This window comes from Sinohyriopsis cumingii, chromosome 4 (assembly GCF_028554795.1).
Source record: "Sinohyriopsis cumingii isolate HCF-2022 chromosome 4, ASM2855479v2, whole genome shotgun sequence".
Taxonomy (NCBI): domain Eukaryota; kingdom Metazoa; phylum Mollusca; class Bivalvia; order Unionida; family Unionidae; genus Sinohyriopsis; species Sinohyriopsis cumingii.
In genome coordinates this window covers 44,724,025-44,749,294 of record NC_142964.1, presented here as the reverse complement: position 1 = coordinate 44,749,294, position 25,270 = coordinate 44,724,025, and the positions used below count along the sequence as shown (strand labels likewise).

At 38.3% G+C, this 25,270-nt stretch overlaps 1 protein-coding gene across 1 annotated transcript in view; it reads right to left on the bottom strand.

Moving 5' to 3' along the window:
• Positions 1-4,262: 4,262 nt before the first annotated feature.
• The window catches only part of LOC149801073 (uncharacterized), a 32,855-nt gene continuing 11,847 nt past the window's right edge, over positions 4,263-25,270 (bottom strand). The window contains exons 2-4 of the mRNA XM_089954247.1: positions 8,212-8,402; positions 7,569-7,692; positions 4,263-4,464 (exon numbers count right to left, since the gene is read on the bottom strand). Coding sequence (XP_089810373.1) covers positions 4,357-4,464; positions 7,569-7,692; positions 8,212-8,402 — 423 coding nt within the window. The 3' untranslated portion in view covers positions 4,263-4,356. The remainder of the gene's footprint in view (positions 4,465-7,568; positions 7,693-8,211; positions 8,403-25,270) is intronic.

Sequence of the window (25,270 nt, the reverse complement as noted above, 5' to 3'; positions counted from 1 at the left end):
AAGACAACGATTTTTTTTAACTTAGGGACTCTTAAACGCGTTGATAGCACAAATAAATTCCTTTAATCTTACAATCACGAAACACACATTTCACACTTTCATCGTTTTCTTGCTTCAAGTCGATATTATTTATCAGTATGCTTTTATAAGTTGCAGATCGGCATTTTATGCCACGTATCACAAAACAAAACCAAAAAGTCTCATACATATACGTATTCCTAGCTCACATGACCAACGCTTGAACAAGAAAAAATCGCGTCAATGAATTATATTAACTGCTTAGGAAATATCCATTTTGCAAACCAATCCATGCGACTGGAAAGTCTTGCGAATATTATGCAAAGTAGAAGGGAGTAAATATTGCTTATCATGGACATCACGGGGACTGTAAGGGCTTGTAAAGCATTTTTTACTTATAAGAGATGCAAATCCTGTTTTTATACCCCCTGTTTTACATACTACCCCGTGTGAATGGGATGGCGCTTGTGTTCAAAATATGAGGTACAGCTACTTATAAATGGATTACATATTTTACTTTAGTTATAGAGGAGATAGAGAAGTTATTTTTGTTTGGAGGAAATTTCAATTCTATTTTACCTCCTTTTACGTCCTACCTTGTTTGGACAATTTATAAGTGAATGTTGGTCGCTCCAAACGGATGTAATGAAGTGATCAGGGATATGACTTTTACTTTGTTTAGTATGAGATGATATGAACGTCATATGAAGATGGAGAAGTTTGTTGTACTTAGAAGGGATTTGAATGATATTTTATGCTCTTTCTTTTATATCCTACCCTGCGTGGTCAGTAGATGAATGGGTAATGGTCATACTTAGTTTATAAGAGGATCACAGGTTGATATGCAAGATAGAGAAGTTAGTTTTGTATATAAGGGATTTGAATTATCTTATCATTTTATGTTCCTTCTTTTACATCATGCGTTTTGTTGTCAATACATGATTGAGTGATGGTCATACCAGAAGACATTTTAAATAGTATATGCCGTTAAACAATAATTTATTGCTATGTGCCAGAAAACCTCACGCATGATCTTCGGTTACAGGGCAGACAAGCACACAAAGCCAAAAAAGATCCATACACTGATAAATTTCAAACTAGGACATATTCATCATGTGAAAACTATCTCTTTGTCATTTTAGTTAGAGAACAGATAAAACCGATTTTTGTTAACTTACTGTCTGTAACTCACCTAGCAATGTTTAGTGAGAGCATTCCGTATCTTTCCATCCTTAGCCCCGTACTATCATTCCAATGTTAAATATCCCTTTTGCCCCAGAGTGAAATTCACATATGAAATTTCCTTTTGAGTCCAGAAACATTTTTACCCCGTTTAGCATGGGAGTTCTGTGTGAGCCTAGATGATCGCACTTTACTTACTATTGTTGTAAAATTATAAAACTTCGTCATAGTGGCGTTTGGTTTAATGAATGCTCTTTGAATATCTGGCTCAGAATAAACTTAATTCACCATATTTAACTGCTTAACTGTGTTCTGCCGGAAAATAATTGTTGGAGTTCATCTCCAACTTTCATATATTATCATCGTTTTTAACACATCTCATGGAGTGACATAAATTTAGATGGAATGCAGAAATCTCTCCTGCCATTTGCAGCCATCGTCACTTCATAGTTGTATATGAGACCACAATGACTGTTATATTTAGATGTTTTAAATTTACGAAAGCAAAATAACAACACATTATTAAAGTAAGAAAGTGAGAACATCTCATGAGTCATTTTATCGTGACGCTTCCCCATGTTTTACAATCTCACCATATCAGTTGCTTCTGAGCCAAGTACTTGCGTACCAAATTACGTTTAACATACATCATAAATGACATGGCCATTCCACTGTTCATATTAAAACTGGATTTAAAGTTTTGTTTTCAGCCAGTCAAAAGCACAAGACTTGTTGTTGTAAATGTGCTCCCTATGATAATCGGAGCACCAATATCCTCGTAGATACGAGTATCGCAGGTTTTCTGCTAGTTAGATGTAGATGAAAGACATTATGCGCATTAATGATATGTACTGCTTTCATTAGTAACGTTTCATCAAGGTCTAAGATGTAAAAGCCACCTTTAAGTCCAACATATATATATTTTTTGTAATGTATATAGTTATATTAATTATCCAGCCAGCAGAAAATCGAATAATGTAACAAGACAGGAATCTGCATCAGTATCGTCCATGATTTACGTGTATGGGTTTGGAAGTTCTTTCTTTGCAAACCACAGTGTTTCTATTGAAATGGTTAATTTTTTAATTCATCACCATGATATACCAGTGTTAAAATCATGTATTGATGTACCGATAGGTATATATATATACATTGTACAAACCTGTACCATTTATATGCTTCTTGTGAAAGTTAGTTTATCTGAAGCAAACAAAATTCTAAGAGCCATTTTTGTCTTGCAGATATATCATATAATGCCCTTCTGACAAGTAAACGTTATACCTAACTTTATGAGTCTATGAAAGGATTTCTATCTTTTGAACTATAAAAATAAATAAAACTGACCTCTTAATTATTTGTGAATGAATTCATGAGTATGTACGTATGTTTGTGTGTGTGTGTGTGTGTGTGTGTGTGTATGTGTGTCTGTGTGATTAGGATTTTTAACGTAGCTTCGACAATTTTTCAGTCATATCTCTACGATGTCTGCAGTGTGGCAGTTTGTAGTGATGTATAGCGCTGGGGCATCGTGCTGCAGACGTGTAGTCAAATTATCCTGACACCAGGCCAAGCAGTCCTAACACTAACCTCTTAATGCTAAGCAACTAGCGAGGCTGCTGGTATCACCATTTGTGTAAGTCTTTGGTACGAATCAGCCGAGGTTCGAACCCATGACCTTCCGCTTAGGCCACCGGAGCAGTTTATGTATGTATGTATGTATGTATGTATGTATGTATGTATGTATGTATGTATGTATGTATGTATGTATGTGTGTATGTATGTATGTATGTATGTTGTTATTGTTGTAGGGTTTAACGCCATTTTTCAGCACAAAATAGGCTATACATGGCGGCCAGTATTAATGATGGAGGAAGAAACCGGGAAAACCCGGGAAGAACCACCGACCCACGAAAAGCTACTGGCAAGCTTTCTCTCATACCCACATTGGCCGAATCCGAGACTCGAACCTACGCAGACAGAGGTGAGATGGCAGTGATCCGTAACGGAGAGCGCTTTAGACCACTAGGCCACTCGGGGCCCCATGTATGTATGTATGTATGTATGCATGCATGCATGCATGTATGTATATATGTAAGTATGTGTTATGCATATTTGATTCAATTTTCATTTGATTTAATTTACTTGTTTGTTAGTTTTAATTTTTTTATTATTTCATTACATGCTATTGTAATGTAATTTTATTTGCTGGAATAGTTTTCAGTTCTGGCTGATTTTTTTCTTCATATTTGACCTAAACGATTTTTTAGAAACATTGTATCTAATGTTGACCAAGATCCTGGCCTTGATTCAGAATCATTATTAGTTGGAGAAAACAACTTTCATATTTTTTTTATTCTTTCTCGGAGTAAGATTCATAAAGTGAAATAGATGCCATACTTGGAGTACTTGATAAAAAACATATATCAATTAGGTTTTTCCAGAGGATTCGCCCACATCCGGGCATCTTTTTTACCTCGTAGCTAGATTTATTATTGATGCTTTGCGAAATAATAGTCATTACTTGCCTTACGTTAAAGTGTTTTAAGTTGTGACCAGTTATACGGCTAATTATTTTGTTTTCTTCAAATTATCTGGATTCCAATCGATTTTTTTCTCCTTGAAATACATGTGCTCTAAATTAATTCTTGGACAAGGACAGTTATCGAAACTTACAAAATTCAAACACTGCAATATTATTTTCTGTGGCTCAACAAACATATATGCACGCACGCACGCGCACACGCACGGTTATATTTTAATTTAGATTCTGAGATTTTCTTCCAAACTAGATTTTAAAAATACAACAAATCTCAAAAAGAGTGTCCACAAGGAAAGTCCATTATTAGAAAGATACACTTATCGATCTTTTCTACTAAGAACTGTATGATGCATCAACCAAAGAAATAATATTTCTGAATAATAAGCACGTGCGAATAATGAATTATTATGTAAAAGATTGCATTATATACTACTGTTATCAATTTACTTTTCTAAATGATATAATAATGTTAGTATGACAAAAACAATTATGTAACATATTTTATTTTACAAAGTTATGCAGATAATGCCACAATACATTTCTACGCAGCTAAACGCGATGCTAATGACGTAAATGTGCTTAAACAAGAGTATGCAAGCCCACCTGGGGCTCATTCCTCAGTGAATTGGCACAATTTTGCAACAAGCCACGCGTCCACCCGAATTACCAGTCATTAGGCTCTCATCGTTTCCTCCTCTGCCAAAATCGTCAGGGTTTTCGTGGATCTAATTAATAAGAATAAACTATTTTAATAGACATGCATAAATAACGGTATTCGTGTACGTGAATAATATAACTTAAAACAGATATACAGTATTATAAAAAATGCATACCTACCAACCTACCAACATATATACATACATAAGTACATACATAATTACATACATACATCCATACATGCATATATACATACAAGAATTTGTTTTTGTTTTTCGGACATGAATTGATCTCTGTCATTCTTTGGAATGGCCTTTATTTGTGTAATTTTATTTCTTTTTCTTTTCTTTCAAGGCGATCGGTGGATAATTAAATTAATTTCACTACTTTATCAAACTTCATACATATTGGATTTGTAGGAAATAATGATTAGATATTAAAGCTTGACTCAGTACATAAGTTTGCCTATAAAGTAGTTTTCGGTTATGAATACATGACGTTAGTAAGCATTAATTGGGTTAAGTCGATTAATATTCAATAAAAGTTTGGATCATATTAAAGCTAACTGAATGTTATAACTGATAAGTAAAAGCTCAGAGTACTTACTCTGCAAAATATCCTCAACATTGAATCAAACCATTTTCCTTAAAATTAATATTTATCCATCTCTATCATAATGAAGAGAAAACATCCATCGACCATCTCTTCTGACCTGGTAGCGTCTAACAGTAAGTTACTATTTTTATACATTTTATAACTTTTTCTGCCAGAACTTGCAGTCCTAAAGGAACATTATGTCCTCAGAGAGGAAATGATTTTGTTTCCGTATGGATGCATTTTCATTTGTACACGTTTACCTATGGTAGATCATGAACCTGCATTATCCACGAGTTTAAAATTGGTGACCATATATGTTTTAAACATTCTGTCAAGAATTTGGTTGTCCTTTCCATAACGGTTCTTCCTTTAAAGACAGCTTCAGGTAGACAAATTTTACAAACAAATTATTGACAGAGATCAGAACCATGAAAGCTCTAAAAAGACTGTGTGTTTATTTGTCTACTCTTGTTTCTTTGAACTATTTCGCGTAATTAAAAAGTCGCAGAGCCATACATTGTAACTGTATTCAAATTTGTATGCAAATGTTAAGCCTGAAAAGAGTGATACAATGAACGACGATTTACTGCAAACCCGCGATAAGTTATTCAAGTATCTAGATATTTGTTGCTCATCGCGATCCATTCTTTTAGAGCTGGCCTGATACAAGACGTCTGAAAATATATATAACTTTATGTCCGTCATTCAAAGGAATCTCATTCGTAGTTTTATTTTATTAACATTATTTTTTAAAACTTCTCTTGAATATATCAACTGAGATGATATAGGTGTCGCTTTTAGTCCTAAAGTTATTTGCTCTCTTCAAAACCTGCAGGGATGTGAGTTTAATTGTCATTTTCGATATTACGAATTACTCAAGGGTACATTTACAAAAAGGGTTTAGCTTTTGTAATGCCGTGTGAACGACTGTCTTTGGTTTGCTGGTGTTGTGATTGTATGGCTATGTATTGCGTTTTCGCAGTAAATCGCAGTATACAGTAATATAACCACACACAAAAAATAAATTTACATAAAGTTTGAACAGCAAACATAAAATAAAGTCTAAAACCTTTGGACACTCTGTATCGTTTAAGATTAGCTTGAAATCATGTAACTTCTAATACTCTCCCAACTTCATTTGTTCTGTTTGTGTGTTAAACGTAAATGACACGGATTTCCTGCTATGCTATAGCTGGATCCACTTTTGTGAAACTTTTCTCAAGCAAAACTTCCAACATCCAATGACCCTTGTTTTTCACTAACTTCTAAATTATAATTATTTCCAATTTATCTTTAAAAAGTTAAATCTTTCTGAAATCTTTGATAGATAGTTTGTACACAAACGTTCTGATAATTTCGGGTTTGCTTTGGGTTCATGGAATTTAAATCGATTTTCATATTCAACAATTTAGGAGACTACGTTATTTACACTTGTGAATTCTTCATGAACTCTGCGCTTTTGGCTCTTACAATATATGGAGAGGAAGAAAAAATAATTTCGAGTTTGCGTTCTACTTTATACACAAATTCTCTGCAACGAAATTGAGTATTATTATTTATGAGAAATACGTCTCTTATGGTTACCGTGAAAAATTTACTTCTCTTACCCAGATTACTATGTAGCAGGAGCATATATTTTATTTTGTATATTCATGTTTTAATTAGGCTGAAGTAGGTATTTTATTATTTTATGTAGTTAATGTTTATTAATTAGTGAAATAAAGTCATCAGTTGCAATTATTGTGCTATTCTCATTTTACACATATTTAGCCATTTAGACAACCTTGAAACAGAATTACCTGTTCGAGTTTTGTTCACTGAGCAATGAAGCTACCCTGATTACTGTTCATGCTGGGTTGTTCGATTGTATGACAAGTGGTAAGTAACTTTCTGATTGGTTAGTTTGCTACTTGTCTGTATAAACAACATAGCATGAATAGCATATTAGTGCTGGTCATTCCATTTGAATTTCTGAAAGGTGCTGGCCATGGCATTGCATTAAGAAAAGTGCCTGATGATTCTTTTGCTTGAAGGAAAATGTGACTTGACCTTTGTCACATATGACAAGGGTGTAACAAAGCAGGATAAATGTATCAATCTCCACTTATCAACCTCAATGCACAATAAAACCCAATAATAACAAATGCTGGACTTGTATCGTCTATTAAGTGAGTAGAAGGCAAGTGCGTTAACAACTACATGGTTAAAGTATGGTCTGGCGTAGTTGTTGTAATATGTGCGGAAAATATAAATTGTAAGGTCGTTTATGACTTAATTTCACAAATCGTTTGTGATTCGTATATACAGAAATTAATGCGCTATTGTAAAATATCAATCATGGTCGAGAGACCACACTTTTTAAGTTTGATTTAAGTTTTTGAAAATTTATGACTTAGGTCTTACTTTATGAACGTTTCAATACAGTGCGGCAACTGTACTTATTACAACACAGTGTCTTACCTGCCATAAAAGATACCTGCAAGTTGTATTATACTATAAACAGTTGCTAGTATTCGACATTATTAATACGACAAAGATAAAAGAGGAAAGAATGGAATGTAGAGAGCATCCTTACAATTAGGCCTCTTCCAAGGATGGAGAAAGGACCAACAAGGGACATAAAGAGATCTTTTGTGACAACCTTCACAAATCCAAATGGGTCCTTCACTACTTTACCCAGATCACCAAGATGCTTCCTTCTGCAAAAATATATATAACGATCCATTACTGTTTCTGTTGTGTTTTTTTACCCTGTTGAAAGGCTTTGACCATTTGTGATTGGAACAAGAGCAAAGCGACTCAGTTGAATTGACTGGCTGTAAACAAAAATTGTAAAGGAACCAGTTGAGTAATTCAATTTTAGGCATTGACATTTATGGCCTATGAGTTGTGTACGTAACTGTGTATCAGTGGTTCTTCTATTGTAAACTTGACATATTTTCTATTTCCTAAATGCAAAATTTTAGTAAAATGGTCATTCCTTGAGGAGTCTTCATTTCTATCATTTAAAATTATTTATCCGTAGATGAGTAAAGTAAACGAATAGGAAAGATTGAAATATGTTTAAAATGCATGTAGTTTCATCAACTGTGATAACAGATCAAACTATCTGAGATTCCATCAATAATGTAGTTACTGGAAAATGACATGGATGATACACTTAAATTATGTCCAAAAATGTTTTAGGTTTGTATAATGGCAATGATTGGTGCATTTACCCAAGGGGATCCTTTGGGCCACCGTGGACAGTCTGGAAAGGGTTATAATGCGGTCCGAAAGATTCACAGCCATTGGAAAAATCTGAATTCTCGTGAACATGAAAACCATGATAAGCTAATTGACCGTTATGCGGAAACCCTGCCACGTCCACCTTGATCAGCAAAGGCCCCACGGCCCCGGAGCATTCATCCTATGAAAAGAAGAGTCATTGTTGGAATTCCCATTATTAAATGCAAATCAAAATAATTGTAATTGATAGACTCTATCTAATTAATGTTCTTGGTAGGTGATTGAGTATCTCAGTTGAGATGGGGTCGTTCTAATGAAGGACATATAAGTTCACGGATATGTGGAAGGATGGGCCCCTATCTGACCCTGCATAGGCCCATAGGTCTGGCCTCGTATCATTTAACTATTCTGATGACAAAACTGAAGCTCAGACTCAAACACCTCAAAATCGTAAAGTAAACGTGTATTATTTTACCTTTTTCAAAATTTCATTTAGAGAATGTCGCAAATTACGGAGTATAAACACCAGCATGAGTTTAGCGATCACATAGCTTCGAGACTACAGGGCCCGAGTAAACAATACCATGTACAGACCATTTTAGGACGTTGTTCCATTTATTGTAGTCCTCGCTTGAGAGAATGACATCATATTGCCCATGCGCAACAGACATTCTAAATGTATCTGAGATTGTCCAGATTATATTATAATTTTAGTAAAAGATTTTCCCACCTTAACTAACATTTTATTTTGTAACCATTAAGAACATATTAAAAGGTTATTTTCCATTAGGTAATACTTTTCTTTAGAAAATGTTAATTGTGACCCAAGTCAAGTAAAGGACTGCACAATATTGTCACTGGAAAAATTATTCATTCGTGCTTATGATCTAGCAGAATATATTTGTATTAAATTTTTGTCCAGTAAACCGTTTGGGCTGGAATTTATTTCTTCACATTGTTCAGTTCAAGTGGATTTTCTCTGGAAATACATAGTGCTCATTAAAACATAACATTATTGATAGAGACATTAACTGGGAATTATGTTAATTCAAAAATGGAATTATATTACTGTGTTTCAACAAAAGACGGTTAGTGCAACAACACAATACAGGCACATCATCTCCTCAAATGTTTGGCTTCATTTGGATTTCTACTAAAATTTATTCAGAAATTTAAATTAGTAGGACTTGTGTTTGTAATTCCAGGATTGTTTGGGGTTTTTATTCTTATTACAGTTTCTTTTTTCCACATTCACTTACTATTCTAGAGAAATAAATTATTTGTAGAATTTTATAAAGCTAGTTGCTTTTCACTATTTTCTGTTACTTATTTTAAGAGGAGAAACTCGTATATATATATATATATATATATATATATATATATATATATATATATATATATATATATATATATATATATATGCAAAATGCAAAGTTCAACCTAAGACGAATGAGATAAGAAGACAAGGCAAATCTGCTATGACTGATCTGTGTAATTGTGTTATTTATCTATATCAATACAAATTAGTTCGCCTCGTATGGCTACTGCGAGGGGCCGCGAGGGGCCCAGTGGTCTAAAGCTCTCACCATTACATACCACGGCCATCTCACCTCTGTCACTAATTTTTGAAAATTTTTGACATCATGTTATTTCAAGCTGCAATTTTCATGTTTCTTACATATATTTTATATAGAAATGTTTTGTGAACATTCAGCTTTAAGAATAAATTGACTTTTTATGTTCCAGGTAATTCAGGAGCCCACCTGTGCCTTTTTATCACCCCACCCCCCAACCTTTTTGCAAGAAATACTATATTTTTTAGTCATACACAAGTTGAAATTATATGTTGCTTTTAAAATGGAATATTTTCTGCTTAATTTGAGTGTGCAGATTTAAAAAATGAGCCCATCTTTATGATATCTCTTCAAATAAATTCACAGGAAGCATTCAAACACATGTACCATCCACCATTTTTAATATTTGTCTTTGGTCACTTTTTGAAAATTCTTGACCTCATGTTACTTCATGCTAAAAGTTGCATATTTTTTACATATGGTTATATATAAATGTGTTGTGAACATTCAGCTTCAAGAATAAATTCACCTTTTCTATGTTCCCTGTACTTCTGAAGACTTTCTGTGCCTTTTTATCACACGCCCCCTAACATTTTTGCATGAAATAGCATAATCATGAGTCATACCAAGTTGAAATTGTATGTTACTCTTAAAACCAATAGTGCATATTCATTACAGTGTTCTTGTACATGTATACATTTATCTGAAATCACAATTTAGTAAATAACAATTGCTGTTTTGGAATTTAGTTATCATAAAATATATTTGGTCAGTTTTCATATCTATAAAATAAAATCAATGACAAAAGGTTTTCCACTAAGTTTTCATTACAGTAAGTCAGGATTTCTATAGTGTCAGCTTAGGATGGTGCAACATTAAATTTTGGATGTCATAAATTTGCAATATTTTCATAATAATTCTGACCATTGTTTTGAGCAATATTACATAGTTCATGAAGTAAAGTCAATTGTGGTAATAGACATAGAGAAGAAACTGGCACTGAGTTGGTTCTCAAGAAATATTTATGATTATGTATTTGTTTAAATGGAGAAATACTACAGATCGATTCTCTATTCCTTGGCTTATGATGACAATATTCATATTGATATTCACAAAAAATGGCATGACAATTTTAAATGAATTTTTGTTTTCATTCTTCAAAATTCTGAAAAATAGTTGAACTTTTTACCTCTTTTCCATCCCTACTAAACATGAACATTTTAATTTTAATACCAGTGTCTCTAGATAAGAACCGTACGTAGAACAGATGACCTGACATTGATAATATTTCAATGACCACAATCACATACATATTATCAATACGTCTAGTATCACTGAGTCAGTGAGTGATACTCTCGTCGAGTCTCTAACCTCGAAAATTTATTACACAACAAAAGTTGTACAAATATTTTGTAATACGTTTGATATAATGAATGAAAGTACGTCTGTATAATCTGATTCCTTGCTATAAACGTCTGCCTTTTCATACAATCCAGTTTTCGTGTGTTTTTGAACCCAAATTATGTCGTATTGTTGTCATTGTTTACATTTTGTACGTACCAATGTGCAGGGAAGAGTTACCGTTCTTGCTGGCATGGGTGACTTTAGAAAAAGACGTAATTCGTGGGTTTTACGCAAATATTCGCACACATTTTACAATTATTCTCGTAAAAAGAACTCCAAAGTATATAAAAAAAAGTAGGCGTACGTGAGCGTATATGTTCGTTTATTTAGTTTTTCAGCGTTTGGAAATATTCGGTTTTCGTTTTTTTTTTTTCCGCTGAATAAGTTGTAGAAATGGCCCAGTGTCATATATGCAAAATATAGACATTTGACTTTTCAGCCATGAATACATTCGGATGTAATAATGTCGGCTTTTTTACATATTAAAGCGGAGAAAGTACCTGGTGTAATGAGGTTGACATTTTGAGAAATCGTTAATCTTGTCCCCTGTTGCTAATTTTATCGATGATATAGAAATGAAGCGGCGACATGGAAGAGAAAATCTTGATGATTTCATATCAAAGGAAACAACTTCCTTCCTTCGATAAAATTCACGGCAGAAGTCTCCAACTTAAACCACGTTTTCCTGGACACAACAACCTGACAGGTAAAATACAAACTCCATATGACATCTACTCGAACCCAACCGACAAACACCAGTATCTCATCCCAAGCTGCTGTCATCCAGACCACTGCATTAGGAACATTCCAGATAGCCAGGCAATGAGGATACTCAGAATTTGCTGAAACATTCCTAAAAAGGTCTGAAGAGTTATCTAAACATTTAATTTACCAAGGCTACGACAAAGGTCTGATTGCCGAGGCAACCCAAAGGGCGAAAGAAACAAACCGCGATGACCTATTAAAATATGGAGAGAAGGAAAAGGCTGATAAGATACCATTTATCCTGGCCTACCATGCAGACAATCCTAAAGTAGGTAAAATCGTCGGGAAACACTGGCCCATCATGGAATCGTCTGACGTACTAAAGTTAATCCTCCCGAACAAACCTGTAGTAGCCTAACGGAGATCAAAAACCTCAAGGACATCCTAGTCAGGGCGAAGCTAACGCCAATCACGAATAAAGACTACCTTAGTCAATGTTGCCTCTGTGGCGATAAAAGGTGCAAAACCTGTCAACATATGATAGAAACAAGGAAATTTTCTAGCACAGTGACTAGAGAAAAAATCTAAACACACATAGTCCAAATAGGACGTGCAAAACGTAGAATGTGATTTATCTCATCACATGTAAGATCTTTAGCCTTCAGTACGTAGGAGAAACTGAAAAGCTACACAAAAGGACCAACCTTCATAGATCTGATTGGAGGCAAAGAAGCTGTACAGAAGCCCGGTCGCAGAACACTTCTCCTCCCCTGGCTACTTTGAGTGATATAACACTTATGGCAACTGCTCACTACCCAAACTGGGGTTCCGAAATTAGGAAAGAAAAGAAATCTTACTAGATACGCCGCCTTAGAACATTCAAGCCAAGTGGTTTAAACTAGAAGGCTCGAAAATTACAGCCATGCACACAAAAGAAAATGATCTTTTTGCAACCAACAGATTTTCTTTTAAATAATTCTTTAAATTTGCTTATTAGTCACCCTATAATTACAATAATAGCAATGAAATATCCGGGATATGATTTGCACTTATATAAATTTATATAAAGAAACAGATGTCGCTATGGCTCATCGATTTCTAGGTCAATAACAAAATATTTTCTAGGAACCGCAAAAAGTTGAAATAAACTTGTTCAAACATTTAAAAAAATGTTAAGGTTTATTTCTTGTCGAAATTATCATGTAAAGTTTTGCAAACACAACGGTTTTTCTGTTTATTTGTTTCTCTTGTCTTTGTTTTGTATTCGCCTTTGAAAAATACTGATTAAGTGTCGAAAGCGCTCAAGCCAGTTAGATACTAGTTTTGCACTGTTCGTTGTCAGTTTATTGCATTTATTTTAATCAATCCCTGACACACGTGGTTGCTTGCTGGATCCAGTGCACTTAAAAGGGTTGTTATTCGCTATTTGCTTAGTATTATTATTATAATTATATATATATATATATATATATATATATATATATATATATATATATATATATATATATATATATATATATATATATATATATATATATATATATAAGTAGTTAAGTGGGGCACATTAGGGACAATGGGACTTAGCATTAAAAAGACCCCTGGGTCAGATTAGGGACAATGGAAATTTAACATGGAGAGAAATCGTGGGTCACTTTAGGGACAATGGGAATTTAACATAGAGTTTGGGTCTGTCTAGGGACAAGGGAAATTAACATGGGGAATAGAGTTTGGGCTTTTGGGATTTTTTTTTTTTTTTAAATTTTTTTAAATTTAAATTTAAATTTAAATTTAAATTTTAAAAAAGGGGTAGGCAATGGAAAGGCTATCTCTTTTCGAGAAATATGGCTGGCCCTGAAAAGGGCCTTTGGGTTTTCTTCTTCTTCTGCTTCTAATTTCTTCTTTTTCTCCACCAAGTTCTTATTTTATCTCCAACACTCTTTCTCTTCTTCTCTTTCTTTTTCTCCTGCTCTTCTTTCTTCTTCTTCTCTTCCTCCTCTTCTTTCTTCCTCTTCTCATTTTCTTCTTCTTTTTCAATCTTTTCGTTCCATTTGCTTATTCTTATTCTTTCCTCTTCATCCTCCTTCTCCTCCTTTATCTCTTTCATGACACCACTAATCTTGTCCTTTTCCTTTTTTAAGTTATTAATTTCCATCTTGACACGATGGGGACTATAGGAATAATGGTTTTCAACCAGTCTTATTAACATCTGCTCCATCATTCCTAAGTTGTCTAAAACGTCTTGTAATGTTTGTATTTTGTCCATTTGGTTAGAAGCCATCTTCTTTTTTTATTCTTTGCAGAATGGTTTGAACGACGAATACTGTGGGTTCTTATACTTAAAGCGCGTACGTGAAGGAAAACATCCCCCTAAAACGTAAAATTGATCTTACCTAGATCATGACCAAACAACGCGCGAACGTGAAGGAAAACATCCCCCTACTTTTTCTTTTCATATAATAAAACCCAAACTATACTTTCTCATTTCATATAATAAAAACCCAAACTATACTCTCCACATACGCTAAGAAACAATAAACAAAATCCATAATCTACTATCCACACAATCTTACGTGAGCGCTTACAAAACCCAAACTATACTCTTCACATACGCTAAGAACAATAAACAAATCCATAATCTACTATTCACACAATCGTACGTGAGCGGGTACAAACACAAACACACAAACACAAACACACAAACACAAACACACAAACACAAACACACAAACACATACGCTAAGAAACAATAAACAAATCCATAATCTACTATCCACACAATCGTACGTGAGCGGGTACAAACACAAACACACAAACACAAACACATACGCTAAGAAACAATAAACAAATCCATAATCTACTATTCACACAATCGTACGTGAGCGGGTACAAACACAAACACACAAACACAAACACATACGCTAAGAAACAATAAACAAATCCATAATCTACTATCCACACAATCGTACGTGAGCGGGTACAAACACAAACACACAAACACAAACACACAAACACATACCCTCACACTATCTTAAAAAAGAGTTAGTGTTTATATTCACACTACTCTACCTACACATTGGCAAATTGATGGTTATTTCTTTTCTAGAGTATTGGGTAGCCCTGAAAAGGGCTGTTTTTTGGAACTTCATGGACACCTGGTTAATGGTGGCACCTTCCAGGCCTGGCGCCACATACACATCTTATCCCCCAGTTACTTTTTACTTTTTTGGGGGAGAGAGCAGAGGCAGGATATGTCGCTTCAGAATCCCAATTTTCGCTCTCTGGGATTCTGAAATTTATTCTTCTTCTCTTCTTTTCCTTCTCCTCCTCCTCTTCTTTGTTTCTTCTCTCCTCCTCTTTGTATCTTCTTTCCTCTTCTTCTTTATATCTTCTCTCCCCCTCTTCTTTTTTTCTTCTTTCCTCCTCCTCTCTTATCCTTCCCTCCTCCACAATGGCTTCCGCGGCCAGTTCATTCAACAGGCGCCTGGCATATTCCAGATGCACATGAAGTTCCAACAGTTTAGACAGTCTCGTGTTCATTTTTGGTGTTGATCAATCAACAAGGGTAGCTAGACTGCCCAGCGAGTTTCAATTTATAGTGAAAGCGCGGACGTGAAGGAAAACATCCCCCTAAAAAAACATAAAATTGATGTTACCTACATCATGACCAAAAACAACAACGCGCGGACCTAAAAGAAACACTCACTCACTTTTTATGCTACCCATCACTATTTTAAAATTTTTTATAAATCACTTCATTAGACTATCCACATACGCAAAGCAATCCAATCTAACTCCAAATATACACCTCAAACACCAAAAAAACATAATTTTAATCTACTATTCATACCAACTTACTTAAGCACTTACTAACACACAAACACATACCCTCACATTTTTTAAAAAAGAGTTAGTGTTTATTTTCACACTACTCTACCTACACACATTGGCAAATCGATCGTTATTTCTTTTCTAGAGTATTGGGGTAGCCCTGAAAAGGGCTGTTTTTTTGTTTGCTATGGCATTCTTTTTTTAGTTTCTAAGAATGCGATGTACTCTGAGGATAGACTTTCTAGCGATAGGTCTGCTTCTTCGGAAAGAAAAGAAGAACTCTTTGGTGTCGATACGGCAATCGACAAAGCCTCTGTCAGGTTCAGGTTGCTGCTGCTGCTGCTCTTGTTGTTGTTGTTACTGCTGTCTCTGAAGTCTGTACTTCTCTGTCCATTCTTCTTTTTCCCTGTTCATTTCTTCTCTGAAGAGCTCTTCTATCAGGTCTTCAGTGATTTTCAACATTCTCACATTCTCTATTTCTTCTGGCTTCGGTATCAGACTGTGTCTGACCCTATGCAAATTCACGTAGGCTTCGTTGAGTTTAGCTAGTTTGGAGCACATCTTCTTAGGAGGATGAGTCGACAATGGATGGTTAGACTGGAAACAACCCGGTTCTTAAAGTTAAAGCGCGGACGTGAAGGAAAACATCCCCCACACGGTTTTTGAGTCGCAACGTTTAGTGAGTGTCATGAGAGGGATAGTAAGAAATGAAAGAGCATCAATCCAACATTCTTATAGCTAAACAAAAGACAAAGGAATTTTTTTCACAACACAACATTTTTTATTCAAAAATCACTTAACACTAAACAACAACTCTAACATTTTTAACAATAATCCAACAATATAACATCAAACAATTTTTTTCCAAACACAACATTTTTTATTCAAAAATCACTTAACACTAAACAACAACTCTAACATTTTTAACAATAATCCAACAATATATCATCAAACAATTTTTTCAAAACACAACATTTTTTATTCAAAAATCACTTAACACTAAACAACAACAACTCTAACATTTTTTAACAACAATGCAACACTAAAAGTTTCTCCACTAGGTAAAGAGGGATAACAGTCTTCCATGGTTTCTAGTAATCTAGGATGACTTCTCTCAAACTGTTGATTTCTATGGTATTATCGAATTCTGCATACAGGATGACGTTCACCGTTTCATCAGGGTCTCGGTCTTTAAACTGAATTTCCACACGAATCTGGCCGGATTTTATAGGGTGGAAATGTCCCTCGTCGCTGCCTTGGTCTGGAGTGAAATCGAAAGCCCACAAAGCGTAGCCTCCTGCATAATCCTCGTACGTAATACCGTGACTGGTATTGGTTCCTAACTGTCCGGTGGCTTCGTACAAGGACAAGTACGATCTCAAGTAATTCTTCTTTTTAAAGTCAGGTTCGAAATGTCGGGTACACAAGGTCATGCCATCGCGACTGACTTCGATTTTGGACACGCCAAAGTGTTGAAAGTAGAAAGGATTTTTTTCGGCAGCTCCGTTGAAGGCTGTATTCTCGACGATACCAACGATCAAACGTTTGGGTAACTGTCCTTGGAACAGATGATCTTCGATCATGGATCGCTGTCCCTTGGGAATGGTGAAGGTTTTCACTTCCACGCGTCGTATGGGATACTTGGCGGTCGTTCTGCTCAACGTCTGACTGATGTCGTTTCCCACTTTAGGTAACACTTCCACACGGCGTACGTAGAGTCTGGCTTCTAGGATTTTGGTTTTGTAACCGTCACTATCAGCCATCAAATGGAAAGCGGCACTGCTACGATTCAGTCTCAGGCGGACATCCACCCCGTTCAGCAAATACTTTTCTTGCAACCACATGTCCAAATGCAAACGATCCATCAGTTCTAAACTTGTGTCGGCTCCCGTGATTCTCTTTCTTCGTTCTAGAAATCCATCATTGTTGTCTTTCTTTTCATCAGTTTCCAATATTTCAAACTTGGTAGGTTCGTCAGCTTCCCATACCACACAGGCATTGAGATGAGTGTTCTTGGCATCTATTCCGTACGTCAAGAGATTTTCCAGGTAGGCACGATAAGGGTAAGTATCCATGCTGCTACTGACCAGTTTGTTATTCAAATACAAGTCCACTCCACTGAACAAGGAATGCATGAAATTGTTGACGGGAGCTACTGCTTCATCGTCTATAGCACCTCCAGTCTTATCTAGAATTTTGACTTTCAGGTACAAGTAACTGCTATTCAGATCGATGTAATCTTCGGGCTGTCCTTTGATTTCAAACTCGATGGGAGCGGAATCGGTCAGTGAGGAGACGGGGTGAAATTCCACCCACTGGGATTCTTGCATCGTCATCATCGTGGGGGGCATGGCAAACAGATCCAGTTCCGTCTTGGAACAAGCGCAAGATTCTCGGTGCATCATTTTTTTGTCTCTTTTCTCAATAATCGAAAACGTCTAAGTCTCGAACGGTTCTTCTTTTCTTGGCCTTTCTCGCTTGAAGTCTGGTGAAAGGGTGTTTTCTTCGTCGTCTCTTTCTGCCTTGTCCTTGCTGAATGCCTGACTCGGTAGCGTGCAGGGCATTTATAGGTGTTTCTCGTTGGCCTAAAATGTCTTTGCCCGTTTGCAGCAAGATATTTTTGCCTGCCCTCATGAAGGCTTCTTTAGGGTTTTGTTTGTCGATGATGACATTTTGGAGAAATTCTTTGCCTTGCGTCAGTGCCGCATCTTTCAAGGCGTGCAATCCGCGTGTCACCATCGGTTTCAACACCGGGGCCACCGAACGAAAGGCCGATTTTAACATATCTCCTAAGCCGTGTCCTCGCTGTCGAGCAACCCCTCGGTACACTGGATACATGACTTAAGAGTCGTGAGAGAACCGTTTTCGAAAATGGAGTTTCGCCGTGACTTTTCCTTTGGTGAATGGAATATTTTGTCCCAGATCTCCTTTTATAGCAATGTTGACCGTGTCCAAATACGACTTACTGACAGGCAAATAGTGAGGATGGACAAATTCGCGGTGGACGTGGTAAGTGTTTCCACCTTCCTCGTCAGTGTTCGTGGCAGAATCCACTTTGAAAGGAATGACACGCAGTAACGGTACGGAGGTGTGTCCCACCACGTTATACTCCAACACATCGGAATACACGAACATCAAATTCAGTCCTTGGTTCAGTTCTACCGGGGCACGAAATAACTTGCTAAAAGACTCGTTGTCGTAAACGATGGGTAATTCGTTTTTCTTGATCATGGTCTTTCTCATGTCCATGTCTCCGCCCAACATGTCAAACAATTCAGGACAAAATAAAATGGACAGGATTTTACTCCGTTCAAATTTCATCAAGAAGCGACGAGCTGCTTTGTGGTACTCCATGGTGACATATTTGTTGACATGCTCCAAAGCTTTCAGAAACACGACATTAAACCTGGAGGTTATGGTGCTGACCAAATGTTGACCACTAAAATAATAGCCTGGGGGAATGAACAAGTGATAGGTGGTGTACTTTTGTGTACGGGTTTTCTTGTCATATTTGACATTGCTATCCATCCACTGTTGCATTTGCTCGTCATGAACTTCCACATCAAAAAAATTTTGATTGGGAAGGACATTGAGGACTTGGGTCGGGTGAATCATTTCTACTAAAGCCACTTCCCAATGGGCTTCGTGATCTAACTGGATGGCTTGAGGTAATTTGGCGGTGTAACAGCACAACGTGTTCTTGGGAAACACCTCCATGGAACTGTCACTGGGTAAGGTTAAGTAAAATTGGTTTTGGTGACTCATAATTCCAGAGTTCTGTGGCTGTCCGAGGGGTTACTGGACGTCAGAGGCGTGTCTCCGTCTAAAATGGGGTTCTGGTTGTGATTGAAGTGGTGACTGGCACTGGCACTGGACACAAGGTTCCCGGGGTTCCCGTTCGAGGTGAATTTCAGGGAGGGATTAGGAAGCAGGTAACCGATGCAACTGCTCAATAAAATGGTCCACAATTGTTTGTCTCCTTGTTGCAAACTCAAATTGGCGATGGCTGCCCCGATGACACAATACACCACGAAGATTTGGCAGAAAAAGACGATTTGCGTTTTAGGCACACGTTCTCCACACCACACCCACAAGGGTTGTTTTTGTAAATCTTGCACAGAAGAACTAGGTGAAGGAGGAGTGGTCGACGTAGCTGCGTCTGCTATGTGAAAGGGCATGATGGTCACTTCTTTTTATAGTCGATGACTTGCGAAGCGTCGATCCAAGAATCAAAACTGGGTGGATATCCTTTCCAACGTACTTTGACTTCTTTGATACGTCGTTTGCCCACTTTACGGGTTCTCCGTTCGAGAATGCTTTCGATGTCGTATACGTCGTCTTCTTTTTTGGTGACACGTTGTAACTCGGGCAAATAAAACGTTCCTTTGAGCACTTCTCCGTTCATGTCTTCCAATTTATAGACGGCAGGATGACGGCCATGCACTCGTCCAGTGACATGAAACAATTCGGTCGTCCAGTTAGGTAAGTAACCTTTGTCGAAAGTGCGTTTGGTTTTGCCAATGCGCACCCAATCTCCTATGGCCAACACTCCACTTTTCTTGGGGACAGCCCTCGTCGGGGACGTACCAAACAGGCGCTCAAACACCAGCACTTCGTTGTCGGGAGTCACGTCTTGCGGGGCACGTCCGATGCTTCGATGGTAAGATTGGTTGTACGCTTGCACCAGGTGCGGTAAGATGTCGATGTACTTCAGAGTGTGGTGATGTGTAAAATATTTCCACATGCGTTCTTTCAAAGTGCGTTGAAAACGTTCCACGATGCTGGCTTTGGTTTCGGGATTCTCGGTGGTAAAAAAATGAATGTCACGTTTCTTTAATTCTTTTTGGAAAGCTTGGTTCAGAAATTCGGTGCCTTTGTCCGTTTGCCATCGAAGAGGGTGACGGCCGCTTTGTTTCAACACCCGTTGCAGGGCTCGCACTAACTCGCTGCTCGATTTGGAAGTCAAGGGTACGACCCAAGCAAATTTGGAAAAGACGTCGATGACACAAAACAAATATTTGTAGCCACGATTGTAGCTGACCAAATGAGAGACATCGGCTAAATCGGCTTGCCATTGATGATCGATGCCTTCCACTCGGGTGCGACTTCTGGCAAACTTGCGTCGAATGGGTTTGTGTAAAGTGTAGGTAGCTTGTTCTTGTAACCATCGTTGCACTTGAGGTAAACGGAGACTTTTCAGTCGCGTTTTGGCAGCACGATACAATTTTTGAACTCCTGCGTAACCTGCAGGATGGGAGGGATCGTAGTAAATGCTGGCTAAGACTTTTTCCATTTTTTTTGTGTTGGTTGGTGTGTTAATAAGACACCCACTCTTGGAGGATGCTACTCTTTTTCTCTTGGGGTACTTTCTTGGATTGTAATGCTTTGCGTGTGCGGCCAGCAATAGGTGTCGAAGAGGAGAATAATGTCTGAGCGGGGGATATCGGTTCTTGTTTCACTTCTGTCTTCACTTCTGTCTTCACTTTCTTTTTCTCTTGTGAGGAAGAAGGGGTGGCCATCATCTTTTTAATCCATCCAATTCTGGAGGTAGGTGGTGTTGTTAACTTGCGTACTTTTTCTGGTGGAGTTTGAAACCCTTCCTCTTCTTCTCCTTTTTCTGTCTTGGTCACGGGTACTGGTGGTACTGGTACTGGTACTGGTACTGGTACTAGTGCTGGACCTTTCATCAAGGTCTTAAAATCTTTCAGAGTGGGTAGAGCTGTTTCGTCTAAAGCTTTCTGGTGAAAGAGTTGCAGTCGTTGCAAGAGTTGACCGTACTTTTGTGATTTTTCTGTTTCGGACAAATCTTGGCGATCCATCAAGGACTGCAATTCGTGTTGTAACTGGGACATCTCGCTCAAATGGGGATTGGGAGGTAAATGCGGGGTGTGTTGTTCTTGCCACCGATGGTATTCCATCCATCGTTTGTAAGGCACTAAAGCTAGTTTTCGTCCTTCCATGGGGTTGTCAGGGGTCGATTCTGAGATGTTGGAACTTCCGAGGCCTTTTTATCTTGCTCCCACCAGTCCTCCCAACATGGTTCCCAAGACTCCTTTCAGTATGGGGCCTAACAAGAGAGGTAAAATACCTCCACGTTGCACTAACATCTTCTTTTTTTGACGAATGGGAATTTTCTTTTGAACCATTTGGCGAAGAACGTGACGATGTTTGCCTAAGCATTGTTTCTGGTGTTTGGACAAAGGGATCGTGTCTTTCAAAACGTTCAAACAACATTCGCACACGGTATCGATGACCTCTTTGGAGGCTGTTTGAATGAGTTTTTTTCGTAGGGGTGGAGAAGCTTTGGACAGGACAGATAACATGTCCCCATGTTTGGCTAAACGTGGTGGCAGTCCTTTCCTTTTCTTTCCTTGGGGTTTTCTGGAGGGTGACATCTTTGAGTCTTCAGGAGCACCAAAAAACACTGATACCCGACTTGGTCACAGGCCTTTTTTATACTGGAACGCGTCGCCACTGATTGTCTTGACGTCGTATTAGTTTGAGGACAGGCATGACACGTCGTGCAGGGGTACGTAACGGACTAAATCGAGCCAGTTCTTGCTTGGACAAATCCAGTAAACTTTGTAACATGCCCGATCTTTCTTGAACTTTGATTTTGGGAGAAGGTACTTTGTGAGCAGCAGCCACTGCCACTAAATTGGAAGGTCCTGCCACTGGGGAAGTTCTTTTGGGGGTCATCAACGGAGAAGTTCTTGGTGTGATCAACGTCTCCAAGTACTCTTCAGTTCTGGGTGTCATTAACGGAGAAGTGGACAAACGTGAAGCTGCCGGAGACGCAGTCACTGCCGTGGCAGGTCGTGGTTTGCGAGTGTAAGGTTGCGTCCTGGCCGAAGTGCCTCTCTTGCGGCTAGTTTTCTGTGGACTTTTCTTTTTCTGGGGGCTTCTTTTCTTTTTCCGGGGTGGTGGTGGTGTCTGGTCAGAGGAGGGTCCTGCCACTGGAGAAGTTCTCCTTGGGGACCTGGTCTTTTTCTTCTTGGGGATTCGTTGGACTTTTGTCTTTGGGTATAACTTTGGGGGCATTAGGATCCCATCTTAAGAGTGAGCGAATGATGACCCCTCCTAGAGTCCCGCTCCCTCCAGGTTTCAAAATGATTTGTTTTTTGGTTTGAGTGTCGATGCGGGGATCGGCCAGTTGGACCAAAGCGACTTTGTTTCGATCGAAAAAGCGTTTGGTTTGATGAGGAATCTGAATGATTCCTTGGAGTAATTGACGTGCCGTCACCGTGAACCATCGTAAGACTTCTTTGAGACTAGCTTCTAAGACACGAGCTCGTGTTTGTGGATCTTTTTCTCGACTGATGCCATACAAGGCACGAATCAATTTGACGGGAAGATGCGACTGAAGGGACGTCATTTTCGCACTGAGAGTGAGACAGACGAAAAAGGGTCTGAGGTTTTTATAGATTTTTTTATGGGGAGTGAAATGAAGTCGAGGACGGAGACGTGTACAGGACAGGCCCTCCGTCTTGGCACCAGTGGTGAAACAAGTGGGTACGAAATCGCAAATCCTCGGGAGTCGTAGGTTTCAAATCGACGAGTAAATAGGCGTGTGGAGTTTGAGTGGCATCGTCGTACGCCTGAGTCAGCCAAGGCGTTCCTAACTGTTTGGCTAAGACTTGCACTTGCGATTTATCTCGAGGGCTTTTAAACAAGACCACGTAATGCGCATTGAGACTGATGGTGCGATGGGCTTTACTTTGTTGAAACAAATTTTGGGTGATGTAAACGACCCTGGCATTACGGTGATGCCCTTTGCGCGTGAACCACAGTTTAATTTCTTCTTCGTCTTCTCCTAACATGTCGTCCAAAATGACCAAATGGGTTAGACGGGAGTCAGAGACGATGCCGTCGTCTTCTTTAGGAATGCCTTCCACAAACACGATGGAATCGCCTTGACTTTCTCGCAAGAGGCTGTACGCCGATTGCCACTCTTTGTAACACCACACGATTCGTTGAGGGGGTCGATCGATCAAATGATGTTTATGTTCGATCAAACGTTTGACGAATTCGGTTTTGCCTGAACCGCTAGGTCCAGCAATGAGCATGTTAAAGGGATGGCGAAGATACAAAGCCTCCCAACTGGCACGATCTAAGTGTTCGTCGATGACTTTGACAGTAGAGGAAGAGGGAGCAGAGACAGCAGAGGTAGCCATGGTGTGAGAAATGTCACTTGTGACACGAAAAACAAACAAGACAAGAGTTTATATACTTTTTCAGAACACGTTTATTGAATGTTTCAAACATGAATACGAAAGACAAAAATGCATAAAAGCCAAAGGCTTAAGTACAAGAATAAAAGGCACATGATAACCATGAACGTGGAATAAACACAAGTGTCTGTACAACATGTTTTGGGTAAAGTTCTAACCAGTTCTATAGTAGGGGTAAGGTCACACAAGTGTCCTCCCGAAAGGGTCTTTCAGGCCTGTCCACGACAGTCCTGTCCTGGGTGACGGGTTCTTCTGGCACCGTCACTAACACAGGTTGAAAAGTAACTTTTTTCCTTGAATAACTCTCGTGCATACTGGGCCACCTCTTGTGTCCAAGCCTCAAAACCCTGGTCTCGGTGATGTCCAACATTTGACTCCTAACCAATCTGGTTTCTTCTTCGTCAACGACATGGTAAGTTACTTCAATGAACAATGAACTATCGATCTTGCCTAGGGTTAATTTTCATATACAGACCAATACCGACGTGACCGTACGGTAAGGTGAAGTGATTGGGAAGTCGCACTCGCTTCTGGTATACAATTTGATAGACTTTTTCCAAGGGTCGACTGACGATGTGGTGAGTGGGTAAACGTACAATCTTGTTCGGTTGATAGGTGGTCACTTTAAAGTTTCCATCCTCTCCCGATTGCAAGGCTTCTTTCAATACCCCAAAGTTGACCACTCGACTGGTACGATGATTCAGAGTCAGTCCTTTCACTTTGCACGTCGTGTGCACTTCTCCTTGTTTGTCCCGGTATTCGTAGCCGTAATTTTTGGGACCACCACTGACGAAACTTAGAATCTTGTCGTCGGGATGCTCGTCTGTCCAGGCTCCTAAACGGTCTCCTTCGATGTCAGGGTGCTGTTGAATCGGGTGATGGATGTAAATGCAACTGTCCGTGTCAAAGTACAGGACGCGTTCTTCTAACAGTTCTAAAGCTTCGTACAATTTTAAGCGAGCATGAGCTGTCACGTAAGCCGCAATGATGACATTTCCAAAAGGGTCGTCTTGTACAAAGTCCAGATCTTCTTCGTAATTGACCAAGATCAAATCCTCTCGAACGACGTCCACGTGTTTCATGTATTTGGTTTTGTCGTGAATCATCTGGAAGTAGCGGGAAGGTTCTGTCAAATATTCCGTCTTGGGTAAACACGGTCGTTGTGCCATTTTACCCCACAAGCAATTTAACATCACTTTGGCAAACGATCGCCTGCCTTCGTTTTTTTCGATGTGGTCTAAAGAGATGCCTTCTTGTGCGTAGTATTTCTCCTTGAATTGTATTTGGTCTTCGGGAGTGTGACACCA